The 23,412-nt window shown below is 51.2% G+C and overlaps 1 protein-coding gene across 1 annotated transcript in view; it reads left to right on the top strand.

Moving 5' to 3' along the window:
• Positions 1–23,412, top strand: part of ACOX3 (acyl-CoA oxidase 3, pristanoyl) — a 53,087-nt gene that overhangs the window by 5,794 nt on the left and 23,881 nt on the right. Inside the window, exons 2-10 of the mRNA XM_020281839.2 lie at positions 2,119–2,276; positions 2,573–2,806; positions 3,458–3,532; positions 4,007–4,096; positions 5,027–5,170; positions 10,909–10,997; positions 17,716–17,812; positions 20,857–21,039; positions 23,062–23,184. Coding sequence (XP_020137428.2) covers positions 2,133–2,276; positions 2,573–2,806; positions 3,458–3,532; positions 4,007–4,096; positions 5,027–5,170; positions 10,909–10,997; positions 17,716–17,812; positions 20,857–21,039; positions 23,062–23,184 — 1,179 coding nt within the window. The 5' untranslated portion in view covers positions 2,119–2,132. The remainder of the gene's footprint in view (positions 1–2,118; positions 2,277–2,572; positions 2,807–3,457; positions 3,533–4,006; positions 4,097–5,026; positions 5,171–10,908; positions 10,998–17,715; positions 17,813–20,856; positions 21,040–23,061; positions 23,185–23,412) is intronic.

The following is a 23,412-nucleotide window of genomic DNA, read 5'->3' as shown; positions in this document are numbered from 1 at the left end:
TGGGGATGGTAGGACTTGTTTCACAATTACTAGAGGGTTAAATAAGATGTGCTCTGTAGGGGCAGCGTCTCTGGGCCCCAGGCAGGTACACAGACTTGCAGCTCCCATCTCCCCCCACGTGGAAAACATTGCCAGCAGTGTTGACCAGTCACACTCAGTTCAACATCTTAGGCTGTTTCAACATTCTAGTAAAATAATTTAAAAGTTCCCCTGGGCCTTAAAGAGTTAAGCTAGGGGGTTTGCACCCATGTTCCCCAGGTCTGCATTAACAAGCCACTCCTATCCAATGCCTTGATTAGCCAAGGCACTTAGAAAAGGACCCAGTCTATTCAGAAAATTCCAGAACACTCCTTTGGTCAAGAGTGCTGGGTTTCAGGATGCCTGCTCTGTTAGTGGGAAGCCAGATGCCTGCATGTTGAGAAGAGAACAAGATAAAAACTTGTAGTCATCAGCTTCGGGCCAGACATCCTGTATCCAGGTGGGCCGGGGTGGGTGGGGACGTTAGGTACTGTCGTGTGCAGCTGGAGTGGACTGGCCAGCACTGGCTGGATTCCAGAGGGAGCACTTCCTGGGCCCCAGGTTTGCCAAGCCTGGGGGGTGGTGTCTGCACATCCTGGGTGCCCCCAGCAGATGACGCATTCTCAGGCATGGCTCTGGCAACAGAAAACAAAACCTCCAACAAAACTCTGGGCTCTGCCCTCAGCAGCCCTGGTCATGCCCCCACCTGTTCACCTTGAGGTATTGCAGTGCTGGCCACAGGCTGCTGCTGTCGCTCTTCTTTCTTTTTGTTGTCCTTTGTTTAGGGGTAAAGTCAGGAGAGTTCCTCTTGACTTCTCTTTTGGGAACACAGGTGTTTCTCTTTTGCTGTCTCTTTGTGTAGAGGAATGATTAAGGTGTGGCTCATAAGATTATTTTATTATATCGCCCAATATTTCTATATTAAAGACAGAAATGATTTCAGGAGTTTTGCAGGGCTTTGCCCTGAAGGAATATGTGAACTCATTAGTTTGCATATCAAAGGCTGCCTCGCCTTGGGAGGGTGTATCTAAGCAGTGGAGGCTTCTGATGTCTCAAACCTGTGGTGCCCCTCTATTCTTGAAGGACAAGGCAGGTATATACATGGCGTCTTAGGATGAGAGGCGGAACAATGGTGCCCAGCACAGAGACAAACACTTGTGGCTAAGAGCAGTTAACGTAAGAGCTGAGTTTCCTGCTTACTCCTGATTGTCTCAATCCACAATAACTAGATAAAAGAAATATGGAGCCACTATATCTCTGTGTTACCCCTCTGTTAAATGATAGCTATCTCTTAGAATGTGGAAGTTAGTCCTTGAAAGATTTTGTAACTGTTCACATAGATAGAATAGTTTAGGAATTTTTAGAAGTCCTTTGAAAAAACTTTTAACCCAGACTGAACTACCTATTATTATGTAAATCTGTTACCCCTGGCAACTGATTACTGATATTTCTGATTATAAAACCTATGTGACACTCTGGGAGGCCCAGGAGTTAGAAACCAGCCTAAGCAAGAGTGAGACCCTATCTTTACTAAAAATAGAAAGAAATTAAGTGGCCAATTAATATATATACTTAGCCGTGCATGGTGGCGCATGCCTGTAGTCCCAGCTACTTGGGAGGCTGAGCCAGAAGGATCGCTTGAGCCCAGGAGTTTGAGGTTGCTGTGAGCTAAGCTGACGCCACAGCACTCCAGCCTGGGCAACAGAGTGAGACTCTGTGTCAAAAAAAAAAAAAAAACAACTTATGTGAAACTCTCTTCATGGCCCCACAACTGATGGGGATGTCGTGGGGATCCCTGAGTGCCCTCGCTTTTCTTAATTTCTTTATATAAATCTATAAAACTATACCTTCGTCTCTGTGTATTCTTTTATTTCCATTATTCTCTCTATTTCCTATTGTTTTCTTATCCTCTGTGACAACCTCTACCTAAGGGACCTGATTTCTCATGGGGAGAAGTAGCTGATCTCCCCACAGACTGCTTGCACCTTTGGAATTACAGTTAGTTTTTCTCTTACTTATAATGTGGTGGGTTTCACTGTTCTTGGGTGGTATGGATCCGTAGAATGGAACATGTTGGTTCAGGCTATATATTTTGTGCAGGTTGGTGACAAGCAATGGTGCCCTCTTTGGAAGGAAGCCCTGATGCTCTGTTCCCAGATTTCCCCAAAGGACCCCTCCACGCCTACCGAGCAAGAGCCTCCTTCAGCTGGAAGGAGCTGTCACTATTCCTGGAAGGCGAGGACACGCTCCGCTTTAAGGTGAGCTGTGTGTGCTTGTCTTGTTGGTCCCCAGTGGAATCTAGTTAGTGACCAGTTCCTTGGCAAAATTGGGCTTATGGCTCTGAAAGCCACTCCTCTGGGGCGAGGCTGGCCTTCTCCTCTGCTCACCAGGATGGGCCTCAGGGCATCAATGAGGAATAGGGGAAGTGTCTCTGAGTGTCTTTGGATCAGACTGTGTCCCTTGGAGCCCCTGGCCTTGAGAAAAACTGTGTAAGGATGTATTGAGATTCCATCTTTCTCTCCAAACAAGCCATCCCTGTGTCCTGTGTTTGCAGAAAACCGTCTTCTCAGCTTTGGAGAGCGATCCTCTCTTTGCCCGTTCCCATGGCACCCATCTGTCCTTGGAGAAGTACCGAGAGCTGAACTTCCTTCGCTGCAGGCGGATCTTCGAGTACGAATTCCTCAGCGTGGAAGACATGTTTAGGAGCCCTCTGAAAATGCTGGCGTTCACTCACTGCCTGGGCATGTATGACTGGTCCCTGGCTGCCAAATACTTCCTCCACACCATGGTGAGCGTGCACAGAGAGTGAGGGAAAGCGCGCGTTCACACTTTGCTGAGCGTGAGGGAGCTTTGTCCTGGGGCCATGTGGGATCAAAGAAACTCCATTTTTTTGGCTGTATGTGCAAATTTGCACACATAAGTCCTTGCATAAAATACGGTGCTATGAAGCTTAAAGTCCCCTAAGAAGAAGAGATTTGGAACTTTTTTTTGCTTTATACATATGTAAAAAAAGACAAATGGACCTGTGCTTTTCTTCCTTCCCGGCATGTTGGTAGAGATGAACCTGGAGAGGTGGCACTGCCCTATCTGTGCCTGGACTGGACTGTGTGGTGGGCCGGTGACCCCCTGCTCCATACACCCGCACTCCCTCCCTTACCACTCTGTCCCCCAGTTTCATGTTCCCTTGAAATTCTCAGGCCTTCTCAATAATATGAACTCAGGGCCCCCGGGCAGCCGAGTGTTGTGGAAACCCTAGGCCTGGTATCGGTGCTATTGGCTGACCTCTGGGAGCTTCGTTCTCCTCCTTTGGGAAAAGGCATGGTGCAAAGAACTGATATGGGGCTGGGGCGGAGGTGGTGTGTTAAGTGAACTTCCAGAGTGGCAGGACTTTTCTTAGCTGCCATCTGTTCACATTGATATGATGATGTTATGTTTTCAGGCTTTTGGATCAGCAATTTACAACTCTGGTTCTGAAAGGCATTTTGAATATATTCAGAAGGTCTTCAGTATGGAGGTAAGTTCAGGTTCATGTGAGCTGTGAATCTAGTTCTCCCACCTGGTCCCTGTGAAGATGTGTGAAAAGGGAAGACGGCGAGAGAGGGTGCCTGGGGGTGTGGTGTTTTCCTTGTTTACAGTGTTCTGAGGCTGCTCATTGCTAACACGATTCTTTGCCAAACTTGGTACCCTGAGTCCTGGCACTGTCTGAGCAGACACTGCAGCTTCCTCCTCCTCCTCCTGACAGAGCAGCTCTTGCTGCCGTGCTGCTCAGAGAGGCTGCGCCCCATGGTTTGGTTGCCGTCCTCTCTGCCGGGGCATGTGTGGGGCAGTGTGACAGAGTCACCAGTCATGTCACTAGTGGGATGAATGGGGATTCGGGGCTTCGATCCACAGTTTAGTCCTTAAAGGAAAGAAGATGGTGGCGAGTCCCTCCAGGAATGTGCTCAGGGAGCTCTTCTTGCTTTACATTGTTTCGTGCTTCAACATGTAGATTTTTGGATGTTTTGCCCTGACCGAAGTAAGCCACGGGAGCAATACCAAGGCCATTAGGACGACTGCTCACTACGACTCTGCCACAGAGGTAGGGGTTCCCTTTGTCTCGTCTCTGGGTTTAGGGTATGTGAAACATCGTGAGTGCAAATAAAATTGCTATGAACAAAAACATAATTAAACCAAGAAGCCTGTCCTCGTATGCGTGCTTATAAAACACACTGGCATTTGTCACGCTGGAAAGTGGGAGCTCAGGAGATACGGGATTGAGAGGCAGAATGTGTGCCTACCGTGACCTTTGCAAGAGAATTCATCATGATTCCCGTTTGTGTGCGATTTGAGTGCGGGGAGGAGGTTTGCCAGGTGGCCTGTGGTATGGGATTAGCAAGCAGGTCCGACTGTCATGCCCTGCACAGCGAGCAGTGTGGGGACATTGCCCAGCCCTCCTCCCTCTGCAGCTGCCCATCTGCCTGGCCGGGCTCTGCTCCTGCCCCCCTGGTCTGGTTCCTGCATTCCTTCTGACTCTCTGAGTCGCCTTGCGCTGGGGGCATTTGGGGCATAGCCCTTAATCGTGGAGTAAGAAGATGGAGACAGAGCGAAAGAATAATAATGTCCTGAGTTAGAATTCAGTAGGGTACATGGCACGATGTTAAGCAGGGCAGAGGATTCTGCTTAGAGAGTGTGGTTGGGACAGCCTCTGAGCAGATGTTGTGTGATGACGACCATGACCTGGGGTGTCTGCCAGCCTACAAAATACTTTGCACCTATTTTGTTGTCTGAAACGTTTGTTATCATTTTCCATAGGAAGATTCTTCTTTAAGTCATAAGACCCAGAAATGTGCTCTGTTTAAAAAATATGGCCTACCTGTGCCATACAGGAAATGAAATATATAAATAGCATCAATTTTGACTCTTGCCTCAAAGATCTTGAACGTAGAAAATTGAATCTATGGAAAAGGAAAATAATTCTATGTGTGTTTCAGTTGCTAATTATAACTTTAGCATTTTTTCCCTTTTGCAGGAATTCATCATACATTCCCCTGATTTCGAAGCTGCCAAATTTTGGGTTGGCAACATGGGCAAGACTGCCACTCATGCGGTGGTGTTTGCGCAGCTGTACTTGCCGGGAGGCCAGTGCCACGGGCTGCATTCCTTTGTCGTGCAGGTAGGATGCCACCGCTGAGAAAGCCTGGCCAGCGCTGCTGTCTGTGGGGCTGCAGGCCTCAGGTTGTCTGGGGGAGGACCTCCCTGTCCTCCTAGAGGCTGTGTTGCCATGGCCTCTGACACTTGTCATGAATCTAGATTTCCTGGCACCACCCTCCCGAGATTCCTGTTCAGTAGGTCTCGGGGGGATCCAGGAGCTCTGAGGTAAAGTCCTACTTGGGGACCCCAGTGGGCCCATACAGGTGGGGCATTGTCACCAAGGGGGTTCCCAGGACTAATGGCCACATCCTTGGACCTGGAGCTTCCAGAAGCTTGTCCAGAACCTTCCTCTCTGGGCCGACTTGTTACTGAATTAAGTACTCCCCCACCACTACCACCCCATGCTGGCACTTTTGTCCTGTGAGACTTTTCTGATAGGGGGCTCTTATGACAGAAATTCACCATGGCTTGTTTTTAATGGAGGTGAAATTCACATGACTGGCAGAAACCGTTTTGTAGCGAACAATCTGGTGGCATTAGTGCACTCACAATGTTGCGCAGCTGCCACCTCCGATTCTGAAATGTTTTCGTCTCTCTAGAAAAGCCACCCTGTACCTAATAAGCAATCACTTCCCGTTTCCTCTCCCTCATCCCCTGGCAACCGCTAATCTCCTTTTTGTTCTGTAGATTTGCCAATTGTGGACGTTTTACATAAAAGCCGCCATAAAATATGTGACCTTTTGTGTCCAACTTCTTTTACTTAGCATGCTGTCTTCAGGGCTCTCCCATGCTGTAGCTGAATCGGTGCTTCACTCCCGTTTGTGGCTGAATAATGGCCCGTGGTGTGGACAGACCACAGTGTGGTTATCCATCGGCCCATTGATGGGCATTCGGGCTGTTTTCACCTTTGGTCTGTTATGACTAAGGCCGCTGTGAACATTTGTCAACAAGTGTCTGTCTGGATGCCTGTTTTCAGTTCCTTTGGGTATGTTCCCCAGTGGAATGGCTGGATCACGTGGTAATTCTACGTTCAACTCTTTGAGGGACTGCATACTGTTTCCCACAGTGGCTAATTTTACATTACCAATTGTGATGTACAAGGTGTCCAGTTTCTCCACATCCTCACAACACTTGTTATTTTTTCCTCTTTTTTTAATAGCCACCCTAGTGGGTGTGAAGTACTATCGTGTGGTTTTGATTTGCATTTTATTAATGCCCAGCGAAGTTGAGCATATTTTCACATGCCAGTTGGTCACTTGTACATCTCTTTGGGAAAACCATCTATTCAAATCGTTTTCCCTGTGGCAACAAATAGAGCTCATCCAGTGAGTACAGCGAGGTTGTGCAGCCCGTGCTTGCTGGAGCAAGGGGTTGGCGGCTGTCACTGGGGTTTGGCAGAGACTCAGAGACAGGCTGAGGGCGGGAAACTGTCTGGTGGAGAAAGCACTGTCCTGAGTGGCAGCTGCTGGCCTGGGAGTCTGGAGGCAGCTCCCCAGTAGCGGGGCATCCCGAGGGATTGGTCACAGCATGTGTTCGGCGCCCTCTGGCTGGTCCTACGTTGGAAGCTCTCGCTCATTGCTCAGGCCTGGGCTGCTTGGGGCCGACTGACGCAAAGGTTGTGTTCTGCTCCCTGGGCTGCTTGCTGCAGACTGGGTCAGAGTTCTGCTTTTACGCACAATCCGGCCATGAGAGTGGCGAACTTATCAGGAGCTCACAGCATGAGTGGAGAAAGATTTCTTACACAGAGATTAGGATAGAAAGAAGGAAAAGCTTATTTTACTTTTTCCAGATGGAAAAAGGGCCAATATGGAAGTGAAAGAGGGAGAGCGTGCTAGGCGCAGAGACCGGTTTCTCGGGCTTTTTACTTAGGGGGAAGGTGATTTATGGCTGTCTCCCACTTGGCTGGGTACTGCTGCATCCACTGCTTCTGTTTTCCTGGCAGTGAGCTGGAAACAGAAGCGGCTGTGGGATGTCAAAGATCTTGTCCACGATCTGCCATTGAGGTTTGGTTTCAGGCAGGAGCTGGGGCTTGGGGACCCTTCAAGGCTGTAAAGTGATAGGTCTAGGCACTGTAACAGAGAAGAATTTACACTTCCTCTCTGTCTGCTCAGCTCTCTCCAGATGTTAGGAAAACAGCCCCATGGAGTGAGTGCCTGTTGGCGAGAGCTCCTTCGGTTGACCTGAGCCCTTGCTGAGAAACGAGATGGTTTTTCTGTTGTTTCGCTAGCAAGGCTGACCTTTCACTGGCCATTGTCCATTTGTGTATTTGTTTTTTAATTGGGCTGTTTGTCGAGGGTTGTGAGGTCCCTTTATGAATTCTGGGTACGCACCCTCCTCAGACGTGTGTGCCGCCCGTGCCTTCGCCCCTTGTTGGTCGCCTCTCGCTCTCTTGACAATGCACAAAGGTTTTCAGTTCTGAGGTCTAGTTTTGCCTGCTCTTTTGTCACTCATGTCCTTGTTTTTCAGTTTACCTGTATGTTTGGACTACTGTGGACCACATATATTTTTTCATTACTGTAAGAACAGAGAAAAAACAAAATGTTTTCCTTCTTCGCTGACGCAGCCACACGGCACTTCTGCACCAGGCGTTCCCTGTGTGGGCACAAGCTGTGTGTCCTGCAGTTCAGTTCAATTCCAGCACTGTCTGCCTGGAGTCCCCCCCCCCGCCCCAGGCAGGGGCTCAGTCCCCCGGGAGCCCCCACTGCAGACGCCACTCGCAGACCAGGTGTGGCCTGTGCTTGGACCTCCTCGGGCTGGAGCAGTTTGCTAGAGCCGCCGACACTCACTGGCACTCACCCTTTTTTATAAAGCTGTCACAAGGATGCAGATGGACGCGGATGAGGAACGTGTAGGCGAGGTCTGTGGCAGGCGCGAGCCCCACGGCTCTCCAGCGCGCCACCCTCCAGGCACCTCGTGTGTCCGGCTGTCCAGAGCTCCCTGAACCCCGTCCTCGGGGTTTCCTGGAGCCCTCACTGTGCAGGCGTGGTCGATGACGCCGCTGGCCATTGGTGACCACCCCACGCTTAGCCCCTCTTTCCTCCATGGAGGTGGGGTGGGGCTGACAGTCCCAGCCCCTCAGTCCTGTCTGGGTGTGTGGTGACCAGCCCCCTCCTGACGCAGTCCAGGCCCCAGCCATCTCGCTAGCACACAGAAGCCACGCTGTCACTCCAGGATTCGAGGATTTGGGGAGCTGTGTGCCGGGAGTAGGGCAGAGACCATATTTATTCAGTATCATTGTCACCTAAGGCACATTGTTCCTGTGAGCACAGATTTGTACCTGAAGTGCATTTCTTATGGAAATTGCCTGGACTGGAATTCAGCTTCTTTCATTGTGTCTGATTTTTAGACCGTGGAGCCTCAGCGTTTCAGACTTCTTTATATCATGCTAAAAACACTCAGTAGGATGGTGTCATCCTCCACCCGGCAAAGTGCCGGGTGCTGGTCCGGGTCAGGCACAGCGCTCGGGTCCGACCTCGTGGAGCTCACAGCCTCCCGGGTGAGGAGAGACGGCAGTGGGCAACCTCAGGATGGTTAGTTAGAGTGGGACTCGCGCACCAGACCCTTAGCTGACCCGGCCGAGGGATGTAATGCTCTGCGGGTCTGTTGTGTCATGTTGGCAATCTCTAAATATCACAGGAATATTATGTGTAACTTGGTCAATTAACTATTTCTGAGATAAGTATGATATTACTTCTGCTCTTGACTTTAGAAATCTTTCCTTGATTCAAGAGGTATAATAATATTTGTAATCATATCATTTATTTCTAGATGAACTGAAAACTTGCATATCTTTCTGTTTACTTAAAAATTATTAATACCAGCTTTTTTCATAGATGTGTCTGTCCTCTTCACCTCTACTTTTTTTCCAACTTTTTAAATTAGTATTTATTTAAAAAGTTTATGTCTTTTTCTTTACTGAGCCTTTTTTTTTTTTTTTTGGACAGACTCTTACTCTGTTGCCCGGGCTAGAGTGTTGTGGCGTCAGCCTAGCTCACAGCAACCTCAAACTCCTGGGCTCAAGCAATCCTTCTGCCTCCCGAGTAGCTGGAACTACAGGTATGTGCCACTATGACTGGCTAATTTTATCTATATATTTTTAGTTTTCCAATTAATTTCTTTCTATTTTTAGTAGAGACGGCGTCTTGCTCTTGCTCAGGCTGGTTTGAACTCCTGACCTTGAGCGATCCTCCCACCTCAGCCTCCCAGAGAGCTAGGATTATAAGCATGAGCCACCGAGCCTGGCCTTATTCAAAGACTTCAGGAAAAAGTAAAGATGTTTTACATTTGGGTTTTAGAACTTTAAAAATTTTTAAATATCTTTATTTTGGCCAGAGCCTGTAATCCTAGCACTCTGGGAGGCCGAGGCGGGCGAATTGTTTGAGCTCAGGAGTTCAAGACCAATCTGAGGAAGAGCGAGACCCCGTCTCTACTAAAAAAATAGAAAGAAATTAGCTGGACAACTAAAAATATATAGAAAAAATTAGCTGGGCATGGTGGCGCATGCCTGTAGTCCCAGCTACTCAGGAGGCTGAGGCAGGAGGATTGCTTGAGCCCAGGAGTTTGAGGTTGCTGTGAGCTAGGCTGATGCCACGGCGCTGTAGCCCAGGCAACAGAGTGAGACTTTGTCTCAAAAAAAAAAAAAATTTTTTTTAAATATCTTTATTTTAAAGTTCGATTAAGTTTGATAGTTATTTCACAGAAATAAGCAAAAGCTAACAATTTATACAGATAGCTAAGTTCCAGGTAGTACAAATTCCATATTTCTTTAAAGCAGGTTTCTCTACTTGGGCGGACGTGGGCGAGTAATGCTCGGTGGGGGTACCCCGGGCGCTCTAGGGTGTGCGGCAGCGTCCCCAGCCTCTACCACTCAGCGCCACTAGCACCCTTCAGTTAGGGCGACGGAATTCTCCCCAGACATTGCCCAGTGTCCCTGGGGGAGCAGGGGAAGGTGGAAGCCCCCTGGCTGGGAATCTTTGCTTCCTGTGACCAAGAATGCAGCTCCATGTCCTTGTCCCCAAGCTCCTGTGTCGGGCAAGCATCAGCTAGCTGCGTCTGGTTTTTAGGTCAGTATACTTACTGGTCAGTATACTTACTTATCCTCAACTTATCTTAAGGAGTGGAGATTTGCCAAAATAATCTTGGCTGTTTCACCCATAGCACATATGTGTGTAGCCATTTCATCCTTTTATTAAAATCCAACGGAAAATCCTGTGTCTAAAACATGGAGTACGAAATTCCGGATGTCTTCCGTCTGAGCGGCGTGCACCAGCTGCTCCTGCGAGTCTCGCGGCTGCTGGATGAGAGCGCCACAGACTGGGGGCTTCAAACAGCATCAATGCATTCTGCTGGTTCTGGAGGCCGGAAGTCTGAACCAAGGCCTCTGTAGGGCCGTGCTCCCTCTGGCGGCTCCAGGGGAGGACCCTTCCTGTCCCTTCAGCTCCTAGTGTTCCTCGGTTTGTGGCCACAGCACTCCACTCCCTGCCTCTGTCCTCACGCGGCCCCTCTTCTTCCGGCTCTCACAGGACACATGCCATGCGGGTTAAGGCCTCAGTACCCTTAGCTTCATCACATCTGCACAGGCCCTATTTCCAAATAAGGTCCATCCTCCAATCCTGGGACTGGGACTGAGGCATGTCATCGCTGGAGAACACGGTTTAACCCACAGCCACCCACAGTGTGCCCTTGGGGCGTTTGAACACATTTATTTGGCTTTTTGTGTGATCGTAACAGTCACCGTTTGCCCTCTGTGGCTTTGCACAGATTCGGGACCCAAAGACCCTCCTTCCCATGCCAGGGGTGATGGTCGGCGACATGGGGAAGAAACTCGGGCAGAACGGACTGGATAACGGGTGAGTGACACCATGCAGCACTGAGGTTCCTGCAAGTACGTGCGCTGCCGCCACTCCTGGGTCCCACTGGCCTGTCAGTGCTGTCACCTGCCCGCAGACTCAGAGGGTGGGGACAGAACCTGACCTTGCGCAGGCAGCGCTGTGTCCTGCTGGAGCTGCACCCAGCAACTTTGCCTGTCCAGCGGTGGCTCCTGCTCGGATGTCAGGCCCAGGCCCCGCTTGTGCTGGTGGGGTCCCCGTGTAAGGACCGCATCAGTGTCTCAAGCTGGGATGGCCTCTGCACATGTCTACACTGAGCTTGAGGGACCGCGCCTGCGGCGGCTGCCTCTGCTTGGCCCTCCCCCAGCACTTGGAGGAGAGCGTTTGCAGCTCATCTGCTCATCAGTCCACAGCTGCCCCCTTAGCAGCACGCTCTGTGGCGGAAGACCGAGTGTGTTGGGCCGCAGGTATTCATGCGAGTTTGCTCTGGAGGTGAGGCCGGGCCTCTGGGCCTCGGGATGGTCTTGAAGGGGCTGGGAGGAAGTCCGTTCTGCTCGACGGCCTCCCTCGTGGGGCTGGGCCGGGGGCCCTAGGAGGATTTAGACCTTCTCATCATCAACAGCACAAGCTTTGGGATCAGATGTGAATTTAGCAATTTGTGTGATCTTGACCAACCTTCTGTAGAGTGGGCACAACAACAGTGGTCCCTGTGCCAGGCCCTTCCGGGGTGTTCTTCCTGGCCCTCGGGTGTGCACATGGAACTCGACACACGTTCCCAGGATACCTGGCCCTGCACGGGTTAGCCCCTCTGTGCTCATGAGATAATTTCTGACTAAGGAGAAAGCAAAGCCGGGGTATCCCTGAGTCTGGTGTCCTGCGTTATGTCCCCAGAATGTTGTAGACTTGCTGCTGGAAAACCGAGGACGCCTGCCTCAGTGGGTGGCACCGGCCATCACACCTGGGTTCTTGGGCATAAAGGAGGAGATTGGTCATCTCTAGAGAGAGGAGCTGGACCAGGCGGCTTCCAAGGACCCCACCGTGGAGAAATCTCTTCCTCTAGTCTCCTAAGAAGTTGGGGTGCTGGGGGTGTTACCGAAAGCTCGGCACTTATCCATGAGGCTGAATCAGAAGAATGAGGACAAATAGTTTGAGGAGGAAGAAAAGGGACATTTTATTACTTTGCTAGCAAAAGAGGAGGGTGATGGAGACTCCTGTCTGAAATGCCATCATCCTCGTAATAAGCAAAATACAGAGCTTTTAAAGGGTGGGTCCTCAGCTTCAGGCAGTATCATCTCTGCAGAAGACAATCCCCTGACCTCCAGCCAGGACCTCCCTTTACCAGGTGGGGGCTGTGCAATCTCCTGTAGCACAAATGACACAGACTTACCTGCCCCTTCCAGCCACTGGCCTGAGGCAAGGATGCAGGTTTTAGTTCTCAAAAAGGAGTGGAGGATTCCTTAAGAAGACAGAAAAAAATGTTTTTTCAAGCCATTTCCTCCTTTATAGGGGAGTGTCTCAAAACTCTGCTTGGGCCTTTAAAACAGGTAGGGCTCCAGACTGCACCAGAGAGGGCTACAAACCTTTGGTTTTTACTCAGTGTCAAGTTGAGAAGAAAGTAAAAGGATATTTAAGAGCAAAACAAGACACAAATGCACAAAACCCGCCTAACAAATGCCTACCTTGCAGAATTCTGAACTTCTCCCTCTCTGGCTTATACTAGGAATCTGCTAGTTTACCTTAGAGATAGCAGGAAGGAGGAAGACCACTCCGACCTAGGCCCAACCTAGAGCTGGAAACTCCTTTATGTTTTTATGTTGTTTTGTTTTTGAGACAGAGTCTTGCTCTGTTTCCCAGGCTAGAGTGCAGTGGTATCTTCATGGCTCACAGCAACCTCAAACTCCTGGGCTCAAGCAATCCTCCTGCCTCAGCCTCCTGAGTGGGTGGGACTACAGGCATGTGTCATCACACCAGGCTAATTTTTCCATTTTTAGCAGAGACGGGGTCTTTTCTTACTCAGGCTGGTCTCTACTTTCTGATCTCAAGTGATCCTCCCACCCCAGCTTCCCAGAGTGCTAGGATTACAGGTGTGAGCCACTGCACCCAGCCTGGAAACTCCTTTAAATCACTCCTTTCTCAGGGCACGTGGAAGGCCTTTGCGTGGGTGGCGCCCTTGGAGGTTGCTGTTCTGGCCCTTTCTCCTCAGGGCAAGGGAAGGCCCCAGCAATCCACTGGAGGGAGTGAGTTTGAGAAAGATGACTCTGGCCTCAGGGTGAGAAGCCTCTAGCTCATCTAGGAAAGGGGCATGGAACGGACTGTCTTGCTCTGGGTTTTGCCAATTAAAAACCTTTCATTAGATCCGTATGTTCCAATTTGGAGCTCAGAAAACACATGCATTATCATTTGAAGGGCTCTGTATGTGCACACGAGGCCTGGCCAGTGCGTTCTCCTTGGGCGCGTGGTAGTAAACTATCACATGCAGTGAGTGACATCAGGTTTCATCAAGGATCTCTGCACACTGTTCACTCCATTTAACAAATTTGAATCTTTAACATTATTTGGAATATCACAGAAACAGAAAAACTCTGCACTTGGTTGCCCTCGAATAGACTCATATTTCTAGAGATTGGATACATGTCTCTTACTGGGGCAGTATTCCAAGGAGCATTAAATCAAGCCACTTAACAATAACACATCACATCGATATAGTAAAGGCTCTTCTAAAACCCAGGAGTGCCAGTCACCCCTGGTGTTGCATGGGCACAATGACAACAGCCTAAGGAAGCACTTTCTGCTCCACCAGACCAGAGTCCTGGCCCGGCAAAGCCTTCCCTCCGTGTCTTTTGCAAGCTCAGTGGCAGGAAACAACGGATATTGCAAGCAACCTTACATGACCTCTGAGCCTTTGCAGGCCCAGTGACTTGCTGGGGTGTGAGCCAGTAGGTGGGATGCAGGGTGCGTCCTCCCGCCTCCTGCACAGAAATCGCTCTTCCTGTGCCCGGCAGGGGGCGCGCGGTGCTGCAGTGCTGCAGTGGTTTGAGAGCCGGCTCAACTCCCCAGGGGGTTTCTCTGCACAATTCAGCCTGCATATTCTGTGCTAGTTTAAAGATCAGCGTCAAAATTCAGTGATTTTTTTTTTATTAATACTGATGTCAAGATCATCTGTTGAAAAGTGGTAACAATTTGTAGGTTAGATTTTGTCACTTTACAAGAATGTCCAAGTATCTTGGATGACTGCCTAGAAATTGGAAACAAACATAGATTGTGTAGATTAATTTTAGCCAAATAACTCTGAAAGCAAAATTAGAAAGATCTTTTCAAGTGATATTTTCAGCCATGCCCTTAAGGTGAGCCACAGGTACTTTTCCATGTGTTTCCTCTGAGGTGCAGCAGGCATCTGGGCCTGGAAGTGGCTGGAAGCCCTTTAGGCTGGACGGCCTGTCCATGGAGCTGGGCAGGGGCCCTGGGAGGTCCCAGGGGAGGAAGGAAACGGCTGGAACACGGACCGGGAAGCCAGCAAGGAGAGCACGTGTGGGGCCCTGGAGCTCCAGGGTGGTGGGTCTTCTGTACCGCACACGGTCCTCCCATGCTGCACACGTCCCCTGTACTGCATCCATGCCCTGGGTTGCGCACACACGGCCCATGACACATACACCTGCCCAGTGCTGCACACACACGTGTTCCATGACACACACGTCTTTTGGCACACACATGTGTGGTCCCCCACGCACGTCCCCCTGCCTGCTGGGGACACTGGATTCTGGTTGCAGGCTGGCTCACCAGTTGGCCACATCTGACTGATTCTGCAACTGCTTTTGTGGAGCAGAAGTGATCAAGAGAGAATGTGTGGAATTTAGCTTTCTGTTACACTCAAGGGAATACTTTTGCGAGGATAAATAGATTTAGATTCGTTCCATCTCTGTGTGGTGAGATCGGGTGAAGAGTTTCCACTCCTTAAAAAGGGCACTTTCTGTTACAGAATCACACTTGGAAAAGCATTCCTCAGCTTTCGAGTAACAGGCGGGGACACATGGGGCTGTTGGCACCGAGACCAGGTTTTCCTACAAAGTGGGCACGCTGAGCCTGCATCTGTGTGGCTGTGGCGTGGGTGAGGCTGCCACCCACACAGACACCTGAGGTGGCAGCGTGTGCCGGTCAGGCCCGCTTGGGGGCTCGGGCTGGGGGGCCCTGGGGAGCAGGTCTCCAGTGGCCTGCACTTTGTGCTGGGGCAGCCCAGGGCCTGCTGGCCTGGAATCCCTTCTTGCCAGATCTCCTGGACATCCCCTGAGGAGTTTGGGAGGGCTCCCCAGCCCCGTCCTGCACCAAGGCCCAGGGTCCTTGCTCTTCCCTGGGTGTGCTGACAGGTGCCATCCCCAGGACTCGCATCTTTGGATGGCACCAGCACTTTAGATCACGTCATAAAAAGATGAATAAGGCCGGGCATGGTGACTCATACCTGTAATCCTAGCACTCTGGGAGGTCGAGGCTGGAAGATCGCTTGAGGTCAGGAGTTCAAGACCAGCCTGAGCAAGAGTCTCTACCAAAAATAGAAAAAGTTATTAGCCAGTCAACTAAAAATAGAAACAAAAAATTATCTGAATGTAGTGGCTCGAGACTATAGTCCCAGCTACTCAGGAGGCTGAGGCAGGAAGATCACTTGAGCCCAGGAGTTTGAGGTTGCTGTGAGCTATGATGATACCAGTCACTCACGCTAGCCCAGGCAACAAAGTAAGACTCTGTCTCAAAAAAAAAAAAAAACACATAAAAAGGCAAATAAGCCCAGGAACCTGCTGACAAGGAGTGGGCTCATCGAGGAACAATGACAGTTGAGGGTCGCCACAGAACGGGGCCCCCTCTGGGTGCCCTGGGGCTCACTGTGTACCTATCGCAGGGTAGGGTGGAGATCGTGTTGGCTCCCAGAGAGGCGTCCAGTCAGGCTGCACTCTAAGGCCACCTGGGTGTTGACAGTGACATGCAGGGTGTGCCTGGAGGTCAGGAGAGAGCCTGGCTGGGTTCAGGTGTCATAGGCAGACAGGACCAGGCTGTGGCTGCAGGAGGCAGCACCGTCAGGAGCGGCTGAGCTCAGGCTGGGGGGCCTCATGCATAGTTCTGTGGGTTTGGATTTCTAAGGTCATGGGGATCGAATAGCTTTACAGGGAGTGAGGCTATTCCGGTGGCTGCTTGGAGAAGTTTCTGCTCCCAGGTGGAGGGCAGGCTGACGCGGTGGCATCCAGGAAGAGCCAGAGAATCAGACAGGAGGAGATGGGGGCTGAGTGGGGGCTGGGGAGGGATGGGAAGGGAGTTGCCAGCACAGCAGAGCTGACAGCCTGGTGTGGTTGGGGGTGACCCTGATGGGGACCCATGTGCTGGGGTTAGGGAGGAGCAGCAGGGGGGACGATGAGCCTCCCTCTCCTGCAGTGGGTCCCTGCATGAACGGTGGTTCTTTGCACATAGTGTTTTCTGTGGTTTAGTAAAAGAATATTCCCGGAGGTATGGCAAGTGATCTCAGTAATCAGTAAGTTGCTATGGGAACTATTGATATTTTTACATTTGTTTGGGTTTTTTTTTTTTTTCACAGTTTATGTAATATCCATAAGTTTGCATAGATTGTTCCCCAGACTATTGTGAAATAGGTTTTCTTGACCTGACAACCATAAAAAAATAGATTATTAATACGTCATGGTCCTTGATGTGTATAATAATCCTATTCTTGGCAGTTCAAAAGAAATGAATTTGCTTGAGTTTGAGCACTCCTGCCAAACTTCTTAAGTCCTTTCGTTTGACTTGAGAGCCTTAAACCTTTAGCTGGGCATGGTGGTGGTGCCTGCAGTCCCAGCTACTTGGGAGGCTGAGGCAGGAGGCTGCACTCCAGCCCCAACAACATAGTGAGACCCTTTCTCAAAAACAAAGAGAGCGTTAAACCCACATCGTATTGCAGGTTCCGGTTTGAGACTGAAGTGTGAGAATCAGAGATTCCAATCTTTAAAATAGCATTTCCCATTGAATTTCTGTTGAGCATCCACGCTCAGCCCTGGGGTCCCTGGGAAGGAGGACTTGGCATGGATGCCCGCCAACATGTGGCAACCTGCATCGTGTAGAACCCACTACATGCTTTAAAATTTTTTTTTTAAATTTCAGAATGTTACAGGGCACAAACATTTAGGTTACATATATTGCCTTTGCCCATCAATACATGAGTGGGTTAATAAATGTGGTATTTGTATACCATGAGTACTGCTTTATTTTTCTTTTTTCAATTTTTTGAGACAGAGTCTCACTCTGTTGCTGAGCTAGAGTGTCATGGCATCAGCCTAGCTCACAGCAAGCTTAAACTCCTGAGCTCAAGTGATTCTCCTGCCTCAGCCTCCCAGGTTGCTGGGACTACAGGCATGCGCCACCATGCCTGGCTAATTTCTTTTATGTATATACTTTTAGTTGCCCAGCTAATTTCTTTCTATTTTTTTTAGTAAAGACAGGGTCTCGCTCTTGCTCAGGCTGATCTTGAACTCCTGAGCTCAAACGATCCACCCACCTCGGCCTTTCAGAGTGCTAGGATTACAGGCATGAGCCACTATGCCCGGCCCTATTTTTTATTTTTTAACCTACTTTTTTAGATAGAAATTTTGTTGGGCTTCCCTGTCCCCTGGCATGCTCCCTGGTTTTCTTAGTCCTTGGGGGTTATGCCACCTTCGAAGCCGGCCTTGGGGACCCACGTCACAGCAGCCCTGCCTCCTCCCCACAGGTTCGCCATGTTCCACCAGGTGCGCATTCCTCGCCAGAACCTCCTGAACCGCGCTGGAGACGTCACCCCTGATGGCACCTACCTTAGCCCCTTCCAGGTGCGGTGTTTGTGATGGGTGGTCTGTGCAGCGCTTGCTTCCAAGAGCCTTCCCCACAACCTGGCGCCACGCCCCCTCCTCACCCAGGGGACACCCTCCGTGGCGAGCCTAGTGGGGCACTTCTCTTGGTTTGGGTCCTGGTGCCCCAACTAGGAAGGGGACCCTTGGGTTGGCACAGCCCCCATGCTGGTGTTGGGGTGAGCCTGGGCCTCACAGCAGCGCTGGCTGACCTGCCTGGGGGCATCCCCCCACCTCCAGGGGCCCCTTCCAGTGCTGCCTGAGAGCTCCTGGGGTAAAGGTCTCCTGGTGAACGGCCACCAAGGGGATGGCAGAGTTTTCTGGTGTCCAGAACCATCCCCCACTCCATGCATCGAGAGTAGAAGAGAGACTGTGGCATGGTCCTGGGCAGAGGTGGCCCAAGTCCTAGCTGGCCACCCCTGGGAATCAGGAGTGTCCCAAGCACGGACCCTGCAAGGAGCACCTGGGCCACATGCACCATCTGACTGCCGCCGAGAGCGAGGATGTAAAATGGTAGTGACGAAGACTTAGGAGATGTGGAGCAAGGGCAGCAACAGGGAACAAGAAGTCATTTAAAACATGGAAATACTAGTATAACATTAATTAAAAATTCATGTAGAAATAAAATAACTGGGAGAAAGAGCACAGTAGTGGGATGCACACGCAGGAGAATGAATCAGAGGTGGGAAGTCGTCCTCGAGACGGCAGCAGGCAGGATTAAAGAAAATGAAGGCCGGGCGCGGTGGCTCACACCTGTAATCCTAGCACTCTGGGAGGCGAGGCGGGCAGATTGCTCGAGGTCAGGAGTTCGAAACCATCCTGAGCAAGAGCGAGACCCCGTCTCTACTATAAATAGAAAGAAATTAATTGGCCAACTAATATATATAGAAAAAATTAGCTGGGCATGGTGGCACATGCCTGTAGTCCCAGCTACTCGGGAGGCTGAGGCAGGAGGATCGCTTGAGCCCAGGAGTTTGAGGTTGCTGTGAGCCAGGCTGACGCCACAGCATTCACTCTAGCCTGGGCAACAAAGCGAGACTCTGTCTCAAAAAACAAAAAAGAAAATGAAGAAGAGACAAAGTTACTTTGAGACGAAGAGACAAAGGAGATAAATATCTCTAAATTAAAGAAAGGAAGACCTTTGATTGGAGGGACCTGTGGAGTTCCAAAGAGGATAAATAAGGAAAAGCCCTACACCAGGTACATGGTAGAGAAATTTAAGAATATTAAGAGAAAATTCTGAAATCTTCCAGATCTGACTTTAATGGAATAAAAATCACTTTAACTTCAGTTTTCTCAGACACAGCACCGAATGCAAGAAGACTGTGAAATAATATTTGACACCATTGAGGGAAAACAACTTAAAAATGTATTTTTAAACACAGCTGTCATTCCCATGCGAGAGTGTGAGAAATACTCTCAGGCACACACAGCTTTGGCAGGTTGCCACTCCAGTGCCGCAGGATTTGGAAGAAAGGCCCAGATGATAAAAGAAGGAACCCAGGAGAAGCAGGAAGCGATGGGTGTGGAGGTGATGAGGAATCTGGCGAGGGTGGTGGGTTAGAGGTGCCCACAGCCCACTGCTGGGCCTGGAAACAGCTGCTGTTGAAGACCCTGCCGTGTGTGACGAGACACCGAAGGGGACGTTCGAACTAGACACATGGAGGAACCGCCCCTGACACAGGAGCACAGGGAGCAGAGGTTTCCGTTAAAGCAGCAGTCCCCAACCTTTGTGGCACCAGGGACTGTTTCATGGAAGGTAGTTTTTCCACAACCAGTGGGGAGGGAAGGATGGTTTCAGATGATGCAAGTGCATTACATTTATGGTGCAGTCAAACCTCCCTGCTAATGATAGTCTGTGTTTGCAGCCGCTGCCCAGCGCTGGCGTCACCGCCTCGGCTCCCCCTCAGATCACCAGGCATCAGATTCTCATGAGGAACGCACAGCCTAGATCCCTCGAGCGTGCAGTTTGCAGCAGGGTCGAGCTCCTGTGAGAATCTGATGCTGCTGCTGATCTGACCGGCGCGGAGCTCAGGCAGCAATGAGAGCGATGGGGAGCGGCTGTAAATACAGATGCAGCTTCGCTCAGTCGCTGCCACTCACCTCCTGCTGTGGGGCCCGGTTCCTCACAGGCCACAGACTGGTACTGGTCTGTGGCGTGGTGGGGTTGGGGACCACAGCGTTAAACCCCTTAGAATGGCTGTCTCTGATGGGCAGAGAGGAATCCAAGGGGGAGTGGGGTAAAAGGAATGCATTTTACGTATTTTGTTTTGTTTTAGAGACAGGGTTTCACTCTGTCCCCTAGACTGGAGTGCAGTAGCTCATTGCAGCCTTGAACTCCAGGGCTCAAGTGATCCTCCTGCCTCAGCCTCCTGAGTAGCTGAGATGATAGACACACACCACCAGGTTTTGCTGTTTTTCATTTTTTGTAGTGATGGGATCTCACTGTGTTGCCCAGGCTGGTCTCTAACTCCTGGCCTCAAACAGTCCTCCCTCCTTGGTCTCTCAAAGTGCTGGGATTACAGGCGCCAGCTACCACACCCAGCCAGGGGAACACATTTTATTGACAAACTCTCAATCCAGAAATGGAGTCGCAGTCCAAAGAGTACCCCCACCCCCGACCCACCCTCTGGCAGCACAGAGGAACTGTCTCATTGTCACCATTGTCACTCATGTCTCATTGTCACCAAGGTAAAAGCAGGGCCTTGGGACCTCCAGGTGGATGATTTGCAGTGCTCCAGGGCAGTGCTCCTGCACCACCCTGTGTGTACTTGCTCTCTGCCCGGGGCGGCCCTTCCTCTGGGTGCCCCCATCCCATCCACAGCTCACTAATGACACCTGTCCTTGCCTTACAGGTCCACCCTGCTGGACCTGTACCGTCCTGTGCCTGGGGTGCCCTGGGGGCAGGGCCTAGGCGGGCGGGCGCAAGTTAACATTGAGGGAACACTCGAGTGCGCCCTCACCTCTGCTCTCTGTGAGGTGGCCACGAGGTCTAGCTCACGCTCAGCATCTGCTTTCCCTCGCAGGACGCCAGACAGCGCTTTGGAGCGTCCCTGGGCAGCTTGTCCGTGGGTCGAGTCTCCATCATGTGCATGGCTGTCGCTAACTTGCAACTGGCCGTGTCCATAGCTCTTCGTTTCTCAGCCACTCGGCGGCAGTTTGGCCCAACGCAGGAGGAAGAAATACCAGTACTAGAGTATCAATTGCAGGTACAAGTTTCCAAGTATCATTTCATTTTCTTTCTATTATGCATGCAAATACACTGCTTTTTAGATAGTTGCAATTTGGTTCCTGGGAGTTGGTCAAAGCTCTTAATGGAACTAACAAGACAGTTACCAGGAGTGCGGATCTCAGGCAGCAGGGCTTCTAGTAAATGGTCTTTAATCAAAAAGGAGTGTACACGAAGTAGCCAAATGAGGAAAATGCACAGAAGTGAGGCTAGGAGGCAGGTGTGTGCACCTACTGCACGTACAGGTTGGGCAGGTGGTGGCATTGCATGTCGTAGGCATGTTCTTTGACATGGTCAAACCATCCCTAAGAAATTATTCCAGGGAAATAACTTTTAAGAAGCAGCAGCCGAGTGTGCCGCCCTGTGTGCCGCCCTGTGTGCTGTGTGGCGGTTAGAGCAGCAGACGGGGTCACTGTGGACAGGCACAGCCACGATCACACGCAAAGGGGAAGTAAACGGTCGCAGCCGACATCCCTGCAGTGCCCTCCCTACGCGCTCTGTTTGGTCTCCACAGCAGGTGGGTTGGAATTACCATTCACAGTTTACAGGTGGGGACTGAGGACCAAACCGGAGATGCCAAGGTTAGTTGGTGAATCTGGCCCAGGTCTTGAGCCAAGGCTTGCATAAACAAAGGTATATTTAGGTAAAAGGTAGCAAAAGTCATAACAGCAGTTACAATCGCAGTTGTTTCTTTCAATATCGCTTTCATGACGGCTATAAACCTGCTTTAGCAAGCGTCCTGGATCGTGCCTGTGCAGCTCTCGCCCCACCCGGTGCCCGTCCACTGGCCTGTGTGGCCACGTGCATCTGGGCGCTGAGGGTGCTCAGTGCTTAGCGAGCTCTGGGAGCCGCAGTGCCCGTCTCGAGACCCAGGTCCATCGACCAGCTGCGTGCCCTCGGGCACGGTCCCCACCCTGTCTGCTCTACTGCCCTCATTTGTGAATTTCCCAGGGTGGGTGTAAGGATTAAAGAAGCTGATACGTGGGGCAGCTGGCACAGAGCCTGGGTGGTATAAGGTTTTTCAGCGACAGCGAAAAGAAAAGACAGACAGAAAGAGAGAAAGAGTGGGGGGGCCAAACCACGTGGCTTTATTATACACTCCTGGACGAGGTTCTGGGGCCCAAGAGAGGAGGGCCCCAGAAGTCGCAGTTTGAAGGGGCTGAGGCCTTTTATACCCTTTGGGCGGGGCTAGGGACTTGTGGGAAGAGCTGGGGATTCTCTATTGTGACCTTGGGTGGTCGTTGAGAAATAGGAGGGGCTGGAGGTATTTGTGGAATCCAGGAGAGGAAACCCTTCTTATCCAGGTGGACTTCTGGGTGCGGTTTCTCTCAGAGGGGCCTGACAGTTTTGTCCCTGGCAGGTCTGGTCTCTTGAGCCTTTTCTTTTTGATCTAGGGAAGGGAGGGGCCCTGCCACCAGCCTTACAGGTGGTACCTGGGCCGTGCCAGACCACGGTGGAGACGGTTTCCCTGGTGCCTTCCGGGCACATGCCCTCCCTCCCTGCCAGCCATCCGGCAGTGTACGTGCCCTGGCCTATGCCAGGAGCATGAAGGGAAAAGGACAGGCCCTGCCCCTCAAGGAGCTGTGGCTCTGCCCGCCCTCGGTCTTCCTGCCTGGCCGGGATGGTGGCTGCGTCCTGCACCAGCCCGCAGAGCGCCTGCTGCCAGCCAGCCTGTGTGCGGCATGGTGGCCCCCAGCACAGTGGCCTTCTGGTTTACAGGGAGATGGACACTTAGTTCTGAAGTGACTTTGACGGGGCAGCTCTGAGGGGTGGGTGTGCAGGGAGTTGCGTTTGAGGTTGTACATCCAGAGTGATGGGTGAGCTGGCCGAATTGGAAGCCCGTCAGGGTGAAGGTTTCCTTGAGTTCCAGGAAGACCGGGGAGGCCTCAGCACTGACGGAGTGGGGCCCTGACACCCTCCCCGTCCTCTGCTGTCACAGTCCCCCGGGGCAGCAGCCCTCAGTGGGGCTGTGGTGTGTTCACGTGGGCGTCTGTCGTTCCAGCAATGGCGCTTGCTTCCTTACCTGGCGGCTGCCTACGCCTTACACTACTTCTCCAAGTCACTCTTCCTGGACCTGGCGGAGCTGCAGCGGGGCCTTCTGGGAGGAGACCGCAGTGCCAGGCAGGTGAGGTGGCATTCCCTTTCCTTAGCAGCACTGGCGTCCGAATTTCACAGAGGCTGCGCAGCGCAGATTCAGCCTTTATTTGAAAACAATACCAGTCCATGGACATGCCGAGGGCGCGTCCCTGCAGTCATCCCCCGGTTTGAAACTCTGGGCATCCACTGAGATTCGAAGTTTGGGCACACGGCCACGTCCCTGTCCCTGCTTTAAGGATGTGCTGACACGACTCTG

Source organism: Microcebus murinus, chromosome 16 (assembly GCF_040939455.1).
Source record: "Microcebus murinus isolate Inina chromosome 16, M.murinus_Inina_mat1.0, whole genome shotgun sequence".
Lineage (NCBI taxonomy): Eukaryota > Metazoa > Chordata > Mammalia > Primates > Cheirogaleidae > Microcebus > Microcebus murinus.
The sequence above is the reverse complement of the archived record's forward strand: the minus strand, read 5'-3'. Positions and strand labels throughout refer to the sequence as shown.